The sequence below is a fragment of the Anopheles ziemanni genome, chromosome 3 (genome assembly GCF_943734765.1).
Source record: "Anopheles ziemanni chromosome 3, idAnoZiCoDA_A2_x.2, whole genome shotgun sequence".
Classification (NCBI taxonomy): domain Eukaryota; kingdom Metazoa; phylum Arthropoda; class Insecta; order Diptera; family Culicidae; genus Anopheles; species Anopheles ziemanni.
The window spans coordinates 79,504,555-79,524,949 of record NC_080706.1 but is presented as its reverse complement, the minus strand read 5'-3'; the positions used below and the strand labels follow the sequence as shown (position 1 = coordinate 79,524,949).

The window sequence follows — 20,395 nt, the reverse complement described above, 5'->3', positions numbered from 1 at the left end:
CATTTAAAATTGACATGTTTCCTAAAGTGGTTCAAACCTTGTTCATTTTTATGATTCTAACAAAATCGTTATCTCGTTCTACTTTAAATCTAATTTTAGATATTATAGCGCTTGCCACAGTTTGTCTCTCCAAACAATTCTAAGAACTCACTTGCATAATCCTCTCATCAAGATATTTTTGGGAAGTTTGTGAAGGATTTTCTCAACAACAAAAAAATTAAAAAAAAAAGGCATAACACAATCATGAAAAAGCATAATGGTTGTGCGTTAAAATGTCTTTGCGGTTGTACAATCCCTTGGGAAAGATATTTTTAGCCATCTCAATGACAACAAACGAATCCCCTGTCTAGATGCTCCAGTAGATGGATAAAATGAAAACAACTTTAATCTGGAAGAATGAGGTACAGTTGTAGAATGTAATTATTTTATACGCGTTGTAAAAAAAACCAAAACTAAAGTGTCGCAAAGCAACCTTACTTCTGTTGAAAGTCATTTGCATAAAAGAAAAACGGAAACATTGGAAAAAAAGAAGTAAAATCTTTAGAAATTATCAATTCCTATTATTGGTAAACCTGAAAATATCATAAAATTGTAATTTTTGGGAATTTTCATATCCGCAATTTAAAAAGACTAATACTCAATCAAATCTACTTCAGACAGCTATGTCCAACTTTCTTTATTTTTGCAGTCTTTCATCTATCAAAGTATTTCAAGGTCCCCGTGGTCCCGTTTAAGCCCCAACACACCCTACGGCGAGCCCAATTGCTTCGATTGTTTTCGATATTTTCTCCGCTCCACGCGGTGGCGCTTATCGGAACCAGGCCGGTGTTCCGGTGTGATAAAAAAACGCTCGTAAACTTCCTATCAGCACATAAATCGGGCCGAATTATGGTCAACGGCTGATAATCGTCTCACTGGCGGTATGAGCGGTCAGCTTTCTTGTCTCAATAAATGACCAGCCCGTGCGCCGGGAACGGTTCAGTGAGTAACGGAACGCCTACGAAGAGTTCCACCAGTGAGATGATATTGAAATTACCCTTGGCCCTAGCAGGAGCCCTCGTGACCCTGCTAGCGGTTCTGCCGGTGTCGAGTGAGCTGATCCAGTTCCCCACGGCCGACAACGATCCCGTCGTCGAGTCGGTTTGTGTCGGTGTGAACGCTGGTATTTTCCCGCATCCCGATCCGACCCTGTGCCACGTGTACATCTCGTGCACCTTCGAGCGACCGATCGTGTACCAGTGTGCGGCGGGTCTAGTGTTCGATTCCGACACGCTGTTGTGCGTTCCAGGTGACCGAGAGCAGTGCACGGATCGATCCGAGCCGGACTGGAACGCGGTCTGCTCGAGTGTGTCGTACGCCTTCTATCCGGACCCGAACGAGTGCTGGAAGTTTGTGTTCTGCACGCTCGGTCAGCCCAATCGGTACACCTGCCCGGATGGGGAGATCTGGTCGCAGAAGGATGGTTCGTGTCGGCTGGGAGATCGGGATACCTGCGAAGTGCTGGACGTCGGCAATCTGTGTGTAGGAAGACCCGATGGAGCTATTGCCCATCCGACTGACTGTCGGCAGTATCTGGAGTGCAGCGCGGGGCAGACCGCGGTGAGAGAGTGTACGCGTGGTCTTATCTTCGATTCGAGCGTAGGCAGGTGTGTGGTGGGCAACACGGACACTTGCACCCCAACGGTGGAGGTCTGCCGTGGCGTAGCGAACGATCTTCGACCACATCCCAACGAGTGTCACCTGTTCGTCTTCTGCTCGCTCGGTGAAGCGTCCGTCCTCGTGTGTCCTCCGGGTGAGATCTTCCGACCGGACATACGCTTCTGTGTGCCAGGCAATCGGGAGACGTGCCAGTTCAGCCCGGTGGAGACGGCTTGCGTTGGACGCCCTCCAGGGTTCGTGCCGCATCCGGACTCCTGCGAGCTCTACCTATCTTGCGCCAACGGTGCGGCAACCGTGATGAGCTGCCCGGCTGGAACCATCTTCAACCCACAAACGGGAACTTGTGCCGCTGGTGACGCTGAAACGTGTCTCGTTACGGAGGGACTCTGTGATTTGCAACCAGATGACACCATTTTGGAGCATCCACATCGCTGTGAGTTGTTCATCATTTGTCGAGGAGGCAACGCGTTCGTAAACCCCTGCCCACCTGGTGAAGTCCTGCGTGTCGACGCTCAGTTCTGCGTTCCGGGAGATCCGCAAACATGCGAGCGATTCCCGCTGGAAACAATGTGCACGGGTCGCCCTGGGGGGCTTTTGCTTCCACATCCAACCGATTGCGGTCAGTTTGTTGCATGCGTCGATGGGCAAACCGTGTCGAACTCCTGCCCAGCCGGGAACATCTTCAACGCACCGAGTCAGTCCTGCATTCCGGGTAACGCGCAGACGTGCATTCCGCTGACGGGCGTTTGCGCCAACGTTCCCGATGGTACGGTGCTGGAGCATCCCGATCGTTGTGACTTTTTCATCTGGTGTACTGACGGAAGACCAACCGTAAACCAATGTCCGCTCGGTGAGATCCTGCGCCCTGAGATACAATTCTGCGTTCCTGGCAATGCGGCTACCTGCGAGTTCGAACCGGTGGAGAGTATGTGCTCCAATCGACCGGACTCCATTTCGTTCCCACATCCGGAAGACTGTACGCTGCTTGTGCGCTGCGAGCAAGGAACGTCGATCGTCGATCGCTGTCCACCGGGCAGCATCTTTCATGCTCCCTCGAGGGTCTGTGTTCCTGGGAATGTGGACACCTGCGAGCGCTTCGTAGGTTTATGCATCGGCCAGCCAGATGGACCGATCGAACATCCCAACGTGTGTTCCAGCTTCATCTTATGCCAGGCCGGAGTGGAGTTCTTCGTTCAATGTCCTCCAGGAAACATTTTCATACCAGGTGAGGGACAGTGCGTTGCGGGAAATACGCAAACCTGTGCCCCATCTGCAGGTATCTGCTTTGGCCAGCCAGATGGTGCTATACTGGAACATCCAAACGAGTGCGATGTGTACATCATCTGCATGGCCAACACGGCCGTAGCACTTCCATGTCCCCCCGGGGAGATTCTTAATGCCAACGCGGAGTTCTGTGCCCCTGGAGACCGTGATACCTGTCAGTTCCACCCGGTGGAAACGATGTGCCGAGGTATGTCGGACGGTTCGATCTATCCTCATCCGAGCGATTGTGCATTGTTCGTGCAATGCAATGGAGAGGTTGCAACGGTTTCATCTTGTCCGATCGGGCAAATTCTACACGCACCGAGTTCAACGTGCCGTCCGGGTAACACCGCAACCTGCCAGTTCCTCGATGGGGTGTGCCAAAACCGTCCGGATGAGTGGGTTATCGAGCATCCGAACCTCTGTGGACACTTCATTTGGTGTCAGGACGGAGGCGTTCAGGTCTTACCCTGTCCGGATAGGGAAATCCTACGGCCAGACGCTCAATTCTGCGTTCCCGGAGATGTCAATACTTGTAGCTTTGATCCGATTGAAAACATGTGCACTGGCCGTGCGGACGGAGTCATCTACCCGCACCCAACCGATTGCACGGCTTCGGTGCAGTGTTGGGGTGGCGAACCAGTGGTTGAGATCTGCCGACCGGGAACTATTTTCCTTATCCAGACGCGAGGCTGTGTCCCTGGAAACCCCAACACCTGTGAACTACTGGATACGGTTTGTATGGGCCGTCCCGATGGCGTCCTCCCACATCCTGGTGGCTGCGAGCTGTTCCTACTGTGTACCTCCGGTATCACATCCGCCCTGCGCTGCCCGGAAGGGGAAATCCTCCACCCAGAGTTCCTAATCTGCGCCACCGGAAACGCGGAAGACTGCAGTCTCGCGCCGATTACCACCGAACCGCCGATCATTTCCGTCTGCGAAGGTCGTCCCGATGGCAACTACACCCATCCGCTACTCTGCTACCTGTTTATCCGCTGCACGGCCGGCGAAACAGACATCCTCTCTTGCCCCCCGAATCATATCTTCGTTGGAGCAATTCGCGACTGCGCACCGGGCAATCAGGAAACCTGCATTCCCTCCTAGACTTAATTTCTTAGTTGTTTTGGTCGACGATCAATAAAGACATTGCCTTATCGTAATCGCGCACACGATTTATCGCACTTCGCTCACTGCAGCACTGATAGCGCTTATCCGATACGCGCGCCTCTGCGCGGGGTTCACCTGGGTGGCTCGTAATCTTATGCATCCGACAGCCGCAGTAGACCGGTGGAAATGAAACCAACACCCTCGTGGTGGTCTTTCACGGTTGTCGTACTCCTCTGCTGTCTGTTGGCCACCGTTACCAGTGGTGAAAGCTACCTCAAGCGCTGGGACACGGCGAGGGTTCCCTTTGGGGGAATTCGCGCACTCTTGGGACTCCCAGCACGTCACATTTCAGAAGAAGAAACAAGGTTGGTAGTGGAACTAGAAAGGCCAACAAGGTAGGCAAGGTGTTTTTAATCGTCTTTTCTGTGAACCAGGGTGAATGATTCGTCAACATCTAGTCCCGTCCGGTCAACCGACGCGCCAGACGAACCTGCAGCTGACAACGACGAGTTGGACACTGCTATGACGAACGCTCCCTATTTGACACTGGCATTGAAGGTGCTGCTGATGGCGATACTTTGCTACACTCTGTGATATCAAGTGATAAGGAAACCGTGATAGAAGTAAGCTCCAGTTTGTGAACATGCGTTATTGAGAGCTCTTTTCCGTTTGGTAGATAGTGAGGGTGTATTTCTTAATCGATGCGTTCCGGTGCCCTTATCTATCACGTGTGATTACCAATGTTTAACAAGTACGCGCCTAAACATCAATAAACCGTGTTTCCAGCTGCTCTGCACTGCAAGTTTATTTAATCTTTTTCTGGCAATTTCCTGAACTACCCCTCCAGTCTAATACGCATACTGGCACGTCTGGAAGTTACCGCTACGGCAACCGTTCGATGGTGCATGGAAAATCGATCCATGTGGGCACGATGTCAGTGAGGGGACCCAGCCCTGACACTGGAAGTACTGCTCGCACAAGTAAGGATGCGCCTTTTTACCCCAGAATCCACATTCGGCCGATACCGGCTGCAGTTGGTTTGTAGTCTGCGAGCCCGGAAGGCATCGTTGATAATCCCAGCGGAAGATGTGATCGCTGGGGCAGCTCCGGATTGTTTGATTCGCGCAATCCACGTACTGTTTAAACTCGTACGGATGCTCGGCGTAGGTTTGTGTTTGTCGGAAGCAAGCCTCCGATTCCAGCGAAAAGTTGTTTCCATGTCCTTCGAAATACTCGGAACATCTATTTTCGGTGCCACAGGAAAGCGTCTCCCACGAGAAAATCTGATCATACGGACACACATACTCCGTTCCCATACCCCTTTTGCACAAAACGATCCTATCGCATTCTGACGGATGCATTACGATACCATTCCTTCCGTCGATGCAAAGCGATGTCGGATGGAAAGTGGTCATATAAATCCATGGTGCTGTAGTACTTTCTGGCCTTACTGTTGTCGAGCTTACTGTTGTCGGCTCTTCTGTAGTCGGCTCTTTGGTACTCGGCCATGCTGCAGTCGGCGTTGTTGTTGTTTCCGGCCACGTTCTTGTTGTCCAAGGAATTTCTGTTTCCCACCAACTCACCGTTCTGGCCAACGTTTGACCCAAAACGGCCAATGAGATACCAAACAAAAACAATCGAAAAGACATCTTGCCTCAAAGAAGCACTGAATTGGTCTGGCGACGAGGATTCTTTTATATAAGAATAAAGTAAAGTAGGGAACACTTGAAAAGACAAAATAAAAAAGCTTCTGGTTAGTTTAAATAACACGCGCAGACACTTTATCGCCAAGCTAACAAGAAGCTCGTGTGATTTTTCTCATTGACTTAAGAGGCTCGAACGATATCGTAGAGTCAATCACGAAAGCGGGGGACAAGCCAAGTGTCAAAGCTACTGACGGACGCAGCACCGAAACGGTTCGCATTGGAGATGTATGAAGCTTTCGTTGAGTCGTACTTAGGTTCAAATCTAATTCTTACGAAACTGGTGTCTTCCATTGGTGGTAAGAAGTATTGTTAAAACGTTTTTCATCAATGAAAAAAACAATCAATGCGTTATGATCACTTAATTGTGATCGTCACTGCAACAACATCAATTTTTTTCTACGATCTTCTTTATTTACAGTTATTCACTATACAGTTGTAAGTCAGTTATTCTTATTGAATACTCTAGGTGCCAAAGCGATTTTCTGGAATATTTGTTAAAGATTGGTTGGTACATTTGATTAAGTCTGTTCGTACACAATCAACTGAAGTCATTGCGAGATAACGGCACAACCAGTTCGCTTTCTCGACGCGACTAGTATTACATACAATAAATAAATAACAACCCTTGTTGTAACGGTGTAGAATCTCGCCGCATCGCTAGCGTCATTTCAAGCGCCGGTAACTTCATCATTCGGTCAGCCTTTTTTCGCTCTTTTCAATGTTTGGCTTACTTTAAATAATGGGGGTTCCCTAACTTTGGGTCAGCCCGTCTTGACCATTTCAAAATAGAGCAGATTATTGTTCATGCTGAGGGGATTTTAAGGAGCACTGGGGCGAAAGCACCTCCCGGCGACATAGTCTCATGTATACCGGAGTGACGAACGCAGGGAACTTTCATGGAAGTTTGTACCAGTTCTTGAAGGTGCGTTAGAAAGGGTCTTTTCTGTTTGGTAGTGAAGAGTGTCAGTGCCGTTATCTATAACGTGTGATTGAAAAGTGTTTCAAGTACGCTTACAAACAATTGTAATCTGTTCTTCCATTTACTTTCCATTGCATGTTTATTCTTCCACTCTAAAGCATTTTCATCAATGAACGTACGATTAAAAAACAACTACAGTCGATATCCGACTTACGCGGATAATGGGGACCAGAGAAACCCGCGTATCTCGAATATTGCTTGACACATAGCTTATACTAAAAGTTAAGAGATCGAGTTCTTGTGTACATGTATCACAGAATGTTAAAAATTTTACTGTGTCCGTTAATATGAACGCAAGGCAAGCGTATTTAAACAATATAAATTGCAATAAACGAAATAAAAAGCGTAAGTTATGCAAATGTGTAATTTAAATATTTATTCGTGTGGTTGTACATCTCAGGAGTTTACATTTACGAAGTAATAAACCCAATCTACTGTCAAATTTTGAAAACCGCGTATCTTCGAATCCGCGTATGTCGAGTACCGTGTATATCGGATATCGACTGTATAGTCTACTACGCATATTGACAAGTCTGGAAGTTACCGCGGCGACAACTTTCCGACGACGAATGGTAAATCGATCCACTTGGGCACGTTTTCTCAGACGAAATCCAGAACCGACACTGGAAGTACCTCTCGCACAAGTAAGGATGGCCCTTTTTACCCCAGAAACCACAATTAGCCGACACCGATTGCAGTTGGTTAGTAGCTTGCGAGCCCGGCAGGCACCGTTGATATTTCCAGCGGAAAATCCGATTGCTGGGGCAGCTCCGCGTTGTTAGAGTCGCGCAATCCACGTACTGTGCAAACTCGTACGGATGCTCGGCGTAGGTTTGCGTTTGTCGCTTGCAAGCCTCCGACTCCAGCGAGTATTTGCTTCCGTGTCCCTCGAAATACTCGGAGCATATGTAGTCGGCGCCACAGGAGAGCGTTTTCCACGAGAAAATCTCACCTTGCGGACATTCCACATCGAAAGCGTGATTCTGGTGGCAGAAAACGAACTTATTACACTCCGACGGATGCATCACGATCCCACGGCTTATGCCGCTGCAGTTTAATGACAACGACTCAGTGCTTGTTTCCGTAGAATTTTCGGGTAACCAGGTTGAATCCGACTCCGATACTGTTGTCGTCTCTGCCAACGTTTGACCCAGAATAGCCAACGAGACACTTAGTAAAAACACTTGGAAAGACATCTTGCCTCAACAACGAACTGAATTGGGTCTGGCGACGGTCGTTCTTTTATATAAAAAGAAAGTGAAGTGAAGAACACTTCACACCGGTGAAACAATGTTAAACGTGAAATTCGTTGGCCAAATGACTTATCAAACATGTGCACTTTATTGGAAGTAAACAGGAAGGGTTTGTTAGTTGCATCATTCACTCAAGAGGCTTGAACAGGCGATCGCATTGCCCACTACACAGTGTGACACCCGTGGGTCGAACACAAAAAACGGGGGACAGGCCTCGTGGCGGAGCTGCTGTCGGACGCAACTCAGAAAGCGGTTGCACTGGAAGGGATGTGCAAAGCTTCCGTCAGCCCGTCCCTCACAGAAATCCTCGGGAACGGAGTCTATCGTGCAGGATCGTTCGTTTCCAGGTAGGCAGTCTTGGTAGAGTCCGCTGTAGACAGTGTTCGGTGGGCAATGATAGTTTCGTGGCGGATCCGATCGACAGTTGATGTACTGGGTGCAGTTCATCGGATTGGCGACGAGTGTTCGGCGCACGTCCCGACAGAAGTATGCCTCCCACGACGGTAGTTCAGAACATCCCGGCTCTACGGTGCTCGGCTCAGTCGGTGGAGACGGTGGTTCAGTCGGTGAAGTCTCTGGCAGGCCGGATGTTGTTCCCTCGTTGCATGGAAACTGCGATTCTAGCACGCAAAATAGTACCGTGGGGTTGAAGACGGACCCATTTGGACACTCCTGGACGCTTGGTTTTCCCAGCGAGCACACCACGTACTTTCGGCAATCATCCGGATGGGGAAGGGTCGCAAACCGAATACCATCACAGACGGTCTCCAGTGAGGCAGTGACCGACTGATACAAACTCACAAAACTAAGCAAGCTCACGAACACTGTCTTCAGAATCATGCTAATGAGACTGCTTTCTCGGACGTTGTACAGTGGCAACTAAAGCACTGTCTGCTTGGTGCCAATCATTTTATCCAACCCTCGTTGATAAGTAGTTGTCAAGCCGGGTGGTCGTAGCTTCAGATCTTTTTCCGGGAAGTGTGCTCCCTCGATACCCAGTCTTTATGACCACCGTTAATCCAGGTAAACACGTACAATTGCAATTGATGGCCCACACAAGATAAGAGAATTGCAATAATCGCCCAACTATCTTCGCATATCGCTATGTTGATTATGGTGATAGCGCTTTATGATCTGTTCGAGGAATTTACCTGTTGGGAAAATGATCACCATAAAAAGCGAAAAGTTTCCCACGAAAGCTACAAATCAGCTTTAAATTTGTAATTATCAGCAAATTGTTAACGTAACTGTAACAATTTTACGAAATTTTGAATAGGACTTAAGCCAGTTATTTTTGTTGCATACTTTTAGGAGGAAAGTGGCTTAACGAAATATTTCAATAAGCCAGGCCGACCTGAAACATTTCACTAAGCCAAGTTGTACGCAAAGAAAATGTTACATTTCAAATATAAATACGAAATATTTCCACCCACAAAATATTCGTTGATTTTGCAGTCAAGATTACTTAAACAAAGAAATACTTGTTTCAAAGATTTTTGCAACACATTTAACACAAAATTCAAAGTCTATCACCTACCCGCCGTAAAGGATAACACGGTTATCTACGATGATTTTCATTTTGGTTTAAGGTTTCACGTGTGAAATCGGATCATGTTATAGAAGTTGCACCAAATTATACAATTCAGTCCTTTCCCAACAGATTTTATTAAAAGAAACAAAATGTCTAAGGCTGATATGGAAACTGTTGTAGGAAAGGTCGAGGATTATTTAAGAGAATTTTATATTTAAGAGAATTTTATATTTCCTATTTCTACGAGTAGTAAATAAAAAAGAAACAAAAACTTAACCAGTCATAGGTCTTTTTTGATCATACATCAAAAGTACTTTTTTCCTTTACGATTTCAACACACTCTCACAAATTCTTCATGCTCACAAATTCCTCTCCAAAATGCAGCATCTCAAAGGTTAGATCGAGCCGAAACCGTTGAATCATGGCTCCATTCATTCATTAAACTTGTGAGATATGTCGACGATCGAATCATTTTCCGGCAGTGTTTCCCCACAAAAACAAACCGCACAAACAATCAAGCACCTGGGAATAGGCGATGACTTTGCTTCATTTATTTCCTTATAGGGAAACCAAACTTAGCTTGGAAGCTATTTTTAACCGTACGGCCTGGAAGGTGGGTCCATGGGAGGCGATTTATATAGCCACTATTACGGACCCAATCTGGAACGTGCGTTTCCACCTTCCGTTGGCCCAATAAAAGTTATCGAAAACATTGGCCAGATTCCATCCGGATATTGAAGATCATCGTGGTACCGATTTGTGCTGATAAGGGTCACAAGACGGCTTATCAGAGTCGATTAGTGACGGCTTACTTTGCCGATTTAATCATCGGATGTTTTGTTCCCTTTAAACCGCAACCGTGGAGTGATTTACAGTATTTCAATACACTGTGCAGTGCTGTATATAAGCAGATTAAGGTTTCGAGTTGGATTCAGACAGTACCAAACACCTGTAAGTGAAGGTTATCGAGCGGGAGAATCGAAATTAAGTAACGATGTCAAAGTCAAAGCTAGCGTTTGTGGCACTGGTTGTGCTGGTTGGAGCCGTCTTTGCTGAAGTCGAAGAAACACCGTTCAGGCGGCCACCTGGTGGTGGTGGTGGTGGAGGAGGTGGTGGAAGTGGTGGAGGTGGTGGAGGATCAGGTGGAGTCAGACCACCCGTTGGTGGCACACCGGAACCTGCCTCGCTGGAGAGCGTCGAAAGCAAAGAGGACAACGAAGATGCGGTGAAAAATCCCTGTGACGGTCTGCTGATTGGTATCCTGGAGCACCCGACCAGTTGCTACAAGTGGATCTCCTGCTACAAGGAGGTGGCCACCGAGGAGACCTGCCCACCGGATTCGATCTTCGATCTGGACGAAATCACCTGCGTGCCCGGCAGCCAGCGCACGTGCCGCAAGGAGGGCGATCCCTATCCGCTTCCCGGCGACATGTGCCGCGGCATCATCCTCGGTTCCATGCTGCATCCCGAGGACTGCACCAAGTACGTGAGCTGCCTGCTGGGACGTGCCCGGGAGCGCTCCTGTCGCCGTGGTTTTGTGTTCTCCGAGCGACTGTTCATGTGCCTGCCGGGTGATGCGAACTCCTGCACGGTCACGCTGCTTCCGACCACGAGCACCATCGCGCCGGAGGACGTCCAGCCCGTCCCAAGCGATATCTGCCGCCGGAACAATGTTTCGTTCGGTGTGCTGCCCCATCCGCAGTTCTGCACGCGCTACATCTCCTGCACGCTCTGGATTCCGATCGAACGCGAGTGCGGCCGATTCCAGGTGTTCAGCGAACGGTTTTCCCTCTGCCTGCCGGGAAATGTGAACTCCTGTCGGCCAATTCTCGGAAGGGAGCTCCAGTGAAGCTAGTGTAATGAAGATGTTAGAGGCTGCTAAGAGTAAAAGAAAAATAAGAACATATTTGTTTTCTAATTAAAATATAAAAACATGCATTTATACTTAGACTGTACTCTAACCTTTCCTTTGACGTGATAAACGATACATTTTGCATCCATGTAGGCATGATTTGCCCAATTTCTAGCACTCATTATGCGCTCATCCACCATTAATCTCCGCCTGGTGAAGTTCCATCCATTAATGACATTCAGATGTCGATCTTTCGCCACTCATACCATCCAAAACTCCATACAAATAGACTCTTCCGGTTCGATTTGGATTTCCCGGGAAAAAGAAAAGGACGAATCGCTCTCCTTGTGGAAGGCACTTCTGAAACTCGAAACCGGCTGCTAGCAGAAAGAAACGACATCAACCGTGGGTAAGGAAACTGCCCGAACAAGAACGGCACCAGAACGAGGGGAACAAGGATCACATAAAAAGAGGAAAACATTAGTACCGTGTCATGTCAGCAGGTCTCGTCGTTACGCATAATTAATCGTGGGCGTTGAAATAATAACATCCTAAATGTCATGCCCGCGCGTTTCCCAGCCTCCGAGCCCGGATGCTCGGGGTTTTTCCGCAGCCCGAACGTTGTTTATGGGTCATGTCGGGCCAAATGTTGTTAAGCTGTGGTGTGCAGTTTTTTTTACTAACTCCTTCCCCGAACCGAATGGTTAAAAAAAACTGAAACAACAACTAAACACAGTATGGTGTGTGGGTTTACCGAAGCAACTCTTTTACCGCGAACTCAAGAAGTCTACCGTTTGTCTATGGCGAGCGCGAATGGCTGAAATGGGTTGGAAAATCATTCGCCGAGCGGGGTTTTCCTCCGAAAATGGGTCATAATTTATCCGCCACCGGTTTGAAGATGGTGCAACGGGAGTTTTTTTTTTCAACCCCGAAACGGGTAGCAACACCGAAACTCCACAGCAGCAGACATAGCGAGAGATAATTAATTGCTCTTTATGGGACTTCACCGCATCGTCACAAACTTGTGCGCCGTTCTGGTGTTTCGCGAGGTGGCTGGGTGAAGGGGAAGACGCGAAGGAGTCTTATGTTGCAACCACTATGTCGCTGTAGTTCGGGTTCAGGATGATCGGGTCAGGTCCTGGAAGGCTGCGGTTCATAAACTCATCTCCGAGCGACAGATGTTACACGAGCAGTCCATGATCCTTCCGGCATTTCTGGCACACGGTCAGGTTTCGAAGCGTTTTTAATTCTGTATGTCGCGTGTCCTTCGAATACGTTGCAACTAAAGCTGTAAAGTGTAAGTGGATATCGCCCAAAACGTGTATGAAGAATTTTGTGAAGCTCGTAAATAACATATAGTATTATTGCGGTCTAGTTACTCAAATTTTGTATTGGAAACATTTGACACTTCTCTTATTTCTTTCAGCAAAGTCTAATGATACAATTTTCCATAAAAATCTACGACACATAAATCAATCCAGCTCACAGTATGACCGACACAGCATAACGTTTCGACTAATGGGCTTTATTATTCGGTTACAGAAAACGTTAACTAATCCCAGACTCAACGAAAAAGGATATGTCTCCACCTGGCTACAAGGTCGAAAGACCACAACAAAATGTTCCACCAGCATCTCGTGAAAAATCCCTTATGTCATTGTCCTGTCCTATCGGGTGGGTTTGCGTCATCTTGGCAAATTGATTGTATCCTCACCGAATCACAATCCCCCCCCAACAACACGCCCCCAATGCCCAACGATGGGAAATGCGAAAAAAGGGGCCGATGGAAAGAATTGTCACACAGAGCGTGCGTCCCAAGTTTAGACCCGGAGCTCTCCCGTATGGTAAGTTGTATTGACATGTAGGATTACAACGAAAAAATGAGGGATTATTTTTAGGCTTTTCAATTCCCGGGTCACCTTTTTTCCACCCCCACAAGCTTTTCTTCTCGTTGACAGAAGCTTCTTCCAGCCATCATCATGCAACCCCTGAGACCGCTCCGTACGGGGATGGGGGTCCTGTATGTATTCTTTGAAATCCCTCAAATTGGATTAAAACGTCTCCACATCGTACTGATTGCAGAGAAAAGGAGCGTCCTCTCTATAGATGCTGGAAGGAGCAAACATCAACCTCGGCTGATTCCTTTAGATCTACCGATGGAAAAAAGATGGCACCAGGGTTTTGTAAGAGTTAAGGATGGTTGCAGAGATTAAAGCGTACGAATTGCTTGCATTTGTTGCTGTTTTTCCTATTAAAAACTCGAATAAAGAAGGAAACAAATGAAAGTTAAATACATCACCTCGGCCATCGTTTGCTTTGTTGTACAAAGAAATTTATAGTATTAATTGGCAGCATTTGATCGCAAAGCTATTACTTTTTGGACGGAGACTTACACGATCGACTGTGTAGATGTTCTGCTCTCAGTGGAAATCCTTTTCAAACCCAAACCTTCTATTTCATCTCGCGTTGATGAATGACAAAAGGTTAAAACCGGCACCCATACTACACGGCACACAAACGCGCACAGTAACACAAACATTCTAATGGTGAGCACGAAAAAACAATAGTGCCGGAAATGGGAAAAGCAAACCCATTGCTAGCTTTATCTCGCACTTCTGCTTGGTTGGGAAAATTTGTTTTCCGGTCATTGTTTGCCCGACTCGTCCGAATGGCTCCCAAAACACGCCAAACTCCAGCCGAGCGACAACACTTTGCCGGACTCCTAAACGGAGGGATGAAGCGAACCCGGAAAATCCCAAAGTCCATTCAACGGTTCCCTGCCCAGAGGCTGAGGTGTGTGGAGGGAGTGGACAAAATTTCCAAATCGAAATATGCCAACCTTTGTTAAGCTCCTTTCAATCGAGAGAAATTTATCAAAACCATCCCCGGTTTCCTCTCGCAGGTGAATTTGTTGACTAGAACTCCCCGGACGAGTTTGTGATGCAAAACAAGGAGTGGGTAGTTGAACAACAGAAATCCACCCGGTTGTTACGCCCAACATGCAGGCCTCCTAAGTGGATCATATGCTACCGGGATGCATTTTATGAGTTCGTTGTTTGTTTGCGCCCATGAACCAATGCTGGCTCAACGTTCTTTCGAACGATTTGGGGACGTTTCTGGAGCTTCCCTGTTGATCCGTACATGAGTGGCTTTCAATGTTATCATAATCATTTCCTGCGTTTACGAAAGCCTGCGCTACGAATAAACTTCTGCTAGGGGACAGCAATGGTAGTTACCCATCACCTTTTGCCTGCAGCAAATCGCTCCATAAGGGTGGATATTTTGGGGAAAAACTCCAACGACTTCACGGCTTAGGACTTTTCCTTCCTGAGAAGTTGCTACCGTGATGAAGTAATCAACTATTGATTTCCACTCACTTCCAAACCCGAACGGAGAATCTTCCCCATTCGAGTTTGTTACAAATTTCTTACGCTCACCCTCAGGTTCTTATGCAACAAAATGGAAAAACTTCTTTCTTCCGCCGAGAAAGCACACGAGTCTATTTTACTACATCCTCCAAATCACTGCCTGGATGAAAGTTTTTGCTGAGCAGACTTGTTTCGATTTTCCATCCCCCACCTGAGTAATACCTTTGCCGTCGTGGTTCTTTGAGAAGGAATTTGAAAACTTTAGAAAGGAGCAAAAAACACACCTCTAGGTGCAAAAACATATCAACCACACACGGAAGTTATTTATCAAAACCAAAATGTCAATGACACAGGAAACAGGGCGAGGGAAACAAATAGGAAAGTAATTTTTCATCCTCACTCCAGCATCCGGAACTCCATTTCGGTTCCTCACTCTGAGCGGTAGATGAGATTTTTTTTCTCTTAAAACGGTAACTTCTTCTCAAAACGGTCGATTGATGTAAGGAATACAACCTCGCGACACTTTCCACATCCTGAGAAAATGTGTCTGGGTTTGGAGAACTATGTGGATAGGTAGAAATTGTGTGAAAACCTCTCGAAGTTAGCTTTCAGGTTTGTTGTTTGACATTCGGTAGGTTTTTTTTGTATTTGTCATTTGATTGAACTATTTCAGACCGATTGGATCGTTTCGTTGCGTTAGGGAGATTTGGTCATTATCGTAATCGAACAGAACACGTTCTAACTTCCAAACGTTAAACAAACTTTTGAGATATTAGCAGTTCTAAACAATTACTAGGTTTTAAGGTAGAGAAATCATATCAAAGATAATGAAAAAAGATTACCACAACTTTAAACATAATTTTAATTTGGTTAGAACAACAATAAAACACCACTCGCATTCTGGGAAATGCGTCAGAACAAATTGATCTGTTTGCACCTGGTCACAAAGAGTCAAACTTGTCCTCCTCAAGACAGGTTCAGTTTCGCATGATTAACTTCTTTGCACTTCTGGTCCGCACTTCTGACAGTGACAAGAACAGCACCTTCAATAAGGGAGAAAAAAACACTAGCTACAGCAAGCCTAATGGAAATCCGTCCGATAACGTCCTGGAAAAACCGAAACTTTTTGACGTTGAATTTAATTAAAAGTGCCGTTCATTTACAGTTCATTACGCAAACCCGGTGGGGTCCAAAGTTTTGGACAAGAAAAGACCGACGCGGCGCTTGGACGAGCTATTGACAGGTGCGGCTTGACTCAATGACTTGAATGACTGATGATTGGGAACTACCTTGGGTGATGGTCCGCGGAAGGGCAAGTGTAACAGTTTCTGTTCAACATTCCGACAGCAAATTGCTTGCAAAAGTTGGCGTGCCACTCAAACATCAGCTTTGGAGAATTTTTCAATTACATTGATGAGTGACGTCGCTCGGGCAGAAACTGATAGCTCTGAAGAGTTTGCATCAAGATACAGAAGGGAGTTGTTACTTAAAAACTGGGAAATATTACTCCATGTGCATGTTTGTGTCAAAACGAAATCCAAACAGCACCACAAAGGATATCATTTCGAATGCGACGTCTCTTAGCACTTCAGTTGCGATCCAGATCGTTCCGTAGTATTCCAACCGTACTGAGTTTCCTTTATCAAACTACCGCGTTCGGGAAATCACGGCTAGCAAATTTGCGGCCAGCTTCAGACCGGCGTCTGGTAAATCTCTCAATAAACCATCCAAAACCCCAAAACAAGCCATTGCGCTTGGTCGGAGGAGTGTTTTCGCCCGCTTTTTTCCAGACCTCCTCTCTCGAAGCACCTTGAAGACAAAGCAATGGCCGGGAATGTTCGCTTCCATTTCGGGAGCGCTGACGTTGCGGCTGCTTCTTCGGTGCCTTCGGCTGTGCGGGTCTTATCGGACAATCTTATCAGCAAACTTGCCTCGTTACCAACCCCTCCACTAAGGTCTTCCTCCACTCGTCGGCTGCTTCCCGGTGGACGGTCGCACTTTCACGGACGCACTCCGCCTCGAGAAGGCGGGCGAGGAAAATTTATTTCCTCGTGACCACCGTTCCTTGCGCTCCACCGAAGACGCTACCGAGGTTGCGCTACCAGTTGCTGGTAGCCGTGCCACTTCATGACATTTAAAAAATAAGCTTCCATGGGTGCGTCCGGCACATCCTTTACGTCCTCCAGCGCGGGACAACGGGGCGATCGCGAAAAGATTACGATCGCAAGTGGGGGGAAAAAGGGGAACCCGCCTGGGGTGGGGGAAAGGAAAGGGAAACGAATCGGTTACTTGTTATTATTCCGCGTACCGGACCGCTTTGTCATGGGCGGTGTGGTGCTTCGATTTTTCTTCCTTCGCCTGCGAGCTGTTCATTTCATAACTTCGCTCGGGCGCAACCCATCTCCCGAAGTTTCATCCACTTCATGTAAGCAGCAGCTCGCCCCCATTCCGTATATTGCGCGACGTAGCGTACTCTTCTTCGCAGCAATAAACATTTTTTACGACGTTTCCTTCCTACACCGCACCGACTTCATCGACGAACGCAGCGAAAGGATCAGATGTATCTCGAATCCTTTTGCTCCGACAGCCTCGTCGACAACGGCGGCCGCTTTGGTGCAAGCCATTTTGCCCTCGTTTAGCTTCCGCGTTTCCATCTTTTCCTCTCTCTCTCTCTCATTCTCGGAAAGGACTACGCAGGGAACATTCCATCGCACCGACGCAAGCACAAAAGGCGATGCCAGGATGCCGATGGTTTGGGAAATCGGATAAAAATGGCAACTCAGTCATTTTTCTTCGTCCATCGTCTTGTCACACACACACACACACACACATCCACGCACATGTTCGCCCACGTTCCACCTACGACGCGATGTCATCTTTCGTGCCTCTTCGTTCGGCGAGACGCCGCCCTGGCAGACGGTTTCTATGATTTGGTGGAAACACACTCACTCAGCTGCATGCGAATGAGAAAATTAATAACTCGAACTCCACGTTCAGCCACGCGCGACTCCCGTTTTCGACAGCCCAATTCCAGCTTCCGCCCCCGGAAGTTGTCGCCTCCGAACGGGCGCCATTGTGGTGTGTGTGTGTGTGTTTGCGGAATACACAAATAATCAAAACGAGTTCATTATTCTTGTCGTAATATAATGGGCGCGTGTGGAACGGGCCCTGTCAATGCCAAGGGCGGAGGCATATTTTTCAATGGAAATGTTTCCCGGCCAGGAGTTGGATGCAAAAGGAAAGATAATCAATCCTGATCTTGCCCTCCACTCAGTGTGTGTGTGTACATTACGTGTTCGATAAAACTCAGAAGGAAACAGTTCTAATAGTGGGTCATTGAATTGCTGCACTCTGGCGAATATTGTGACATTTGGAAGCCATCATTAAAGCGGGTGAAAGTGGAAAATCCTCTCAGTGGGTCAACCCTGCATAGGTCAGCAATAAGCCAACGGATGGCATGGGACTTTCCCTCAAACGGTGGAATCATGCGTCCACTCAATCCCGCATACTGCACGCTTTTTCGATGGAGTCAGCTGCCGGCGAAACGGTGGCTTCTTTCTCGCTCACTTCGAGAGCACAATGTTATCGCGATGGTCAGTACTAAAACCGACCATTAAGCTAAGAAACTGTGGAAGAAGGAAACCCCTGAGGAGCTCGTCAGTACATTCCGCTCCACCGGATCCGTCCGAACGCTGATTGCAATTTCCAGCAAACCCCACGGGAAAGGGCTGGCGAAAAATGGCTTTTAAAGGACGATAAAGTAAAAAAAAGAGGTAAACTCGCTTCAGCACCAGAGCGCAGACAATGTAAACAATACCACAAATTCCACCCGGGAAACTGAGCTCCTTTCAGCGTGCCGGGACAGCCGGGGGCTGGAAGTGGCTGCCCGAACGATATGGAACAGATTAAACCGAACGCGGGGAACCGCACGGAGAAGATCCGTGGTAGTGGCAGGAATCGAAACAATAACGGGCGCGAAAACAATGGAATATTATTATCGTTATTGAAATTTTCTACCACCCCGTAGCCCAGTGGGCAACCCCATTGGTCATTTTCCAGTCGCGATTCCCCGCGAAGCGAGCGTTTTGATTTGAAGTGGTCGTCGCGAAGTGGTGTGCGAAGTTGCTCCGAAGAAAGAAGGGCTTGTTTGTGCCTTCGCGAGGATTACGATGCAGATGAGGGGAGGGGTGGGTGGGAAGGGAGGCAGCATCGGTCATTCATGGCCGTGCGGATCTGTTATCGCGTATTGAAGTCGCAGCAGACTGCCGGACAAGAAGCAATTCAATTCCGTGCGACAACCGCCTCACAGACGATCCTGATAATGGCGACGACGAAGAAGAAGACGAAGAAGATGGCGAGAAGAATCTTACTCACCGACGGAGTTCTGCTCCATTTCCCACCCGGTTGGTCATTTTTCATTATCAACCGTTCGCTATCGGGGTTGCATTCAAAATCGACCATTGTTTCTGGTTCACCATCGATGAGGTTGTGATGAGCCTGGTTCTTGCCTCGCTCTCTGTTGTATGCTTACCTTTCTTTCTCATGTCCCAGCAGTGTTTCAATGTTTGGTCACTTCGTTACAATTTAACTGGAAATTGGCGTATCATCTTCTCTTTTCGATTCCAAAAGTGGGAAAGGGAAGTAAAAGGAGGTTTTCTTTTCTTTGAAAAAAACACACTGCTATCGGCGATTGGATATCAAAGTGCTTCCATTTCAAAATTATTTATGAACGCCTCCGAACAGCTTCTGTTGCACTTGCAAAGATGATTCTGGTTTTGGGAAAGGATATCAGATTAAATCTATATAGAAGCAAGAGATTGGGAAATATATTTTTAAACAACTTTCTCCATGAACACAAATAAACTATCCTTTCGGCAATAAATTAGCTCTCACGTTCTTATACAGTTTTCGAAAGTCAATAGTCAGGCAAAAGTGGAGAAATAAGCACCTTGCTATTTGTCAACTCACTTACTCAAGAAGTAAGAACTTTTTTAATCGGTTTATCGGATTATTAAGTACTTTGTTTGATAAAGCAAAGCTGTTTTGACTATGGAATAAATGCAGATAAACAATAATTTTACCATTTGCTGCCACTTCTGGGGATATGAAATTCAAAAACCTGCAAGAAAATTTTAACATATTGAACTTTTTTTTCAGTAATCAATAAAAAACAAACTTATGTTTTAAAACGTATTTTAGCATACGACATCCTTACTCAAAGTACGATTTATAAATCAAAATATCAATCAACTTTTGATTCGTTTGATTTGGAATACGCATCTGTTAATGTTTTGAAAGTTACATTATGTGGTCTTATGATACTGAATGGAAACTATATGAATGCAGCTGGGCCGTTACATATTTTTGTTGATGGGGGGTGTTTTTATCTATTTACAGCAAGAATTCATTGATTGTACGCAGAGGCGGATTAAGCGTTATAGGGGCCCCAAGCAGCTTTAAATTTTTAATAGACTGTACGATTTTAATAAGGGATCAAATTTAAATTAAACTACATGTTTCTTAACGTTATTCCATTTTATTTTAACATCAACAACTTTCAAAGGGAATCATTTTTCACGAATATAATTGAACCAAAATGATAAATAATTTACTTTTTTACTTTTCAACCAAACAAGTTTAGTCGATTTAAAATTGATAATCGTTGTTGTTTGAATGT

The 20,395-nt window shown here is 46.7% G+C and overlaps 3 protein-coding genes across 3 annotated transcripts; 2 read left to right on the top strand and 1 right to left on the bottom strand.

The window, feature by feature from the left end:
- The first annotated feature begins 1,020 nt into the window (after positions 1-1,020).
- On the top strand, positions 1,021-4,026 carry LOC131285572 (multiple epidermal growth factor-like domains protein 11). The gene has a single exon (XM_058314431.1). The coding sequence runs from the start codon at positions 1,021-1,023 to the stop codon at positions 4,024-4,026; it is 3,006 nt and encodes a 1,001-aa protein (XP_058170414.1).
- Positions 4,027-8,090: 4,064 nt separating this feature from the next.
- Positions 8,091-8,807, bottom strand: LOC131285570 (uncharacterized). Its single transcript, XM_058314430.1, has one exon. The coding sequence runs from the start codon at positions 8,805-8,807 to the stop codon at positions 8,091-8,093; it is 717 nt and encodes a 238-aa protein (XP_058170413.1).
- Positions 8,808-10,492: 1,685 nt separating this feature from the next.
- On the top strand, positions 10,493-11,347 carry LOC131285569 (uncharacterized). Its single transcript, XM_058314429.1, has one exon. It carries the CDS (start codon positions 10,493-10,495, stop codon positions 11,345-11,347), a length of 855 nt encoding a protein of 284 aa, XP_058170412.1.
- Positions 11,348-20,395: the final 9,048 nt, after the last annotated feature.

Excerpts from the sequence above, each read along its gene's own strand:
- LOC131285570 (XM_058314430.1), bottom strand. The coding sequence starts at position 8,807 with ATGATTCTGAAGACAGTGTTCGTGAGCTTGCTTAGTTTTGTGAGTTTG.
- LOC131285572 (XM_058314431.1), top strand. The coding sequence starts at position 1,021 with ATGATATTGAAATTACCCTTGGCCCTAGCAGGAGCCCTCGTGACCCTG.
- LOC131285569 (XM_058314429.1), top strand. The coding sequence starts at position 10,493 with ATGTCAAAGTCAAAGCTAGCGTTTGTGGCACTGGTTGTGCTGGTTGGA.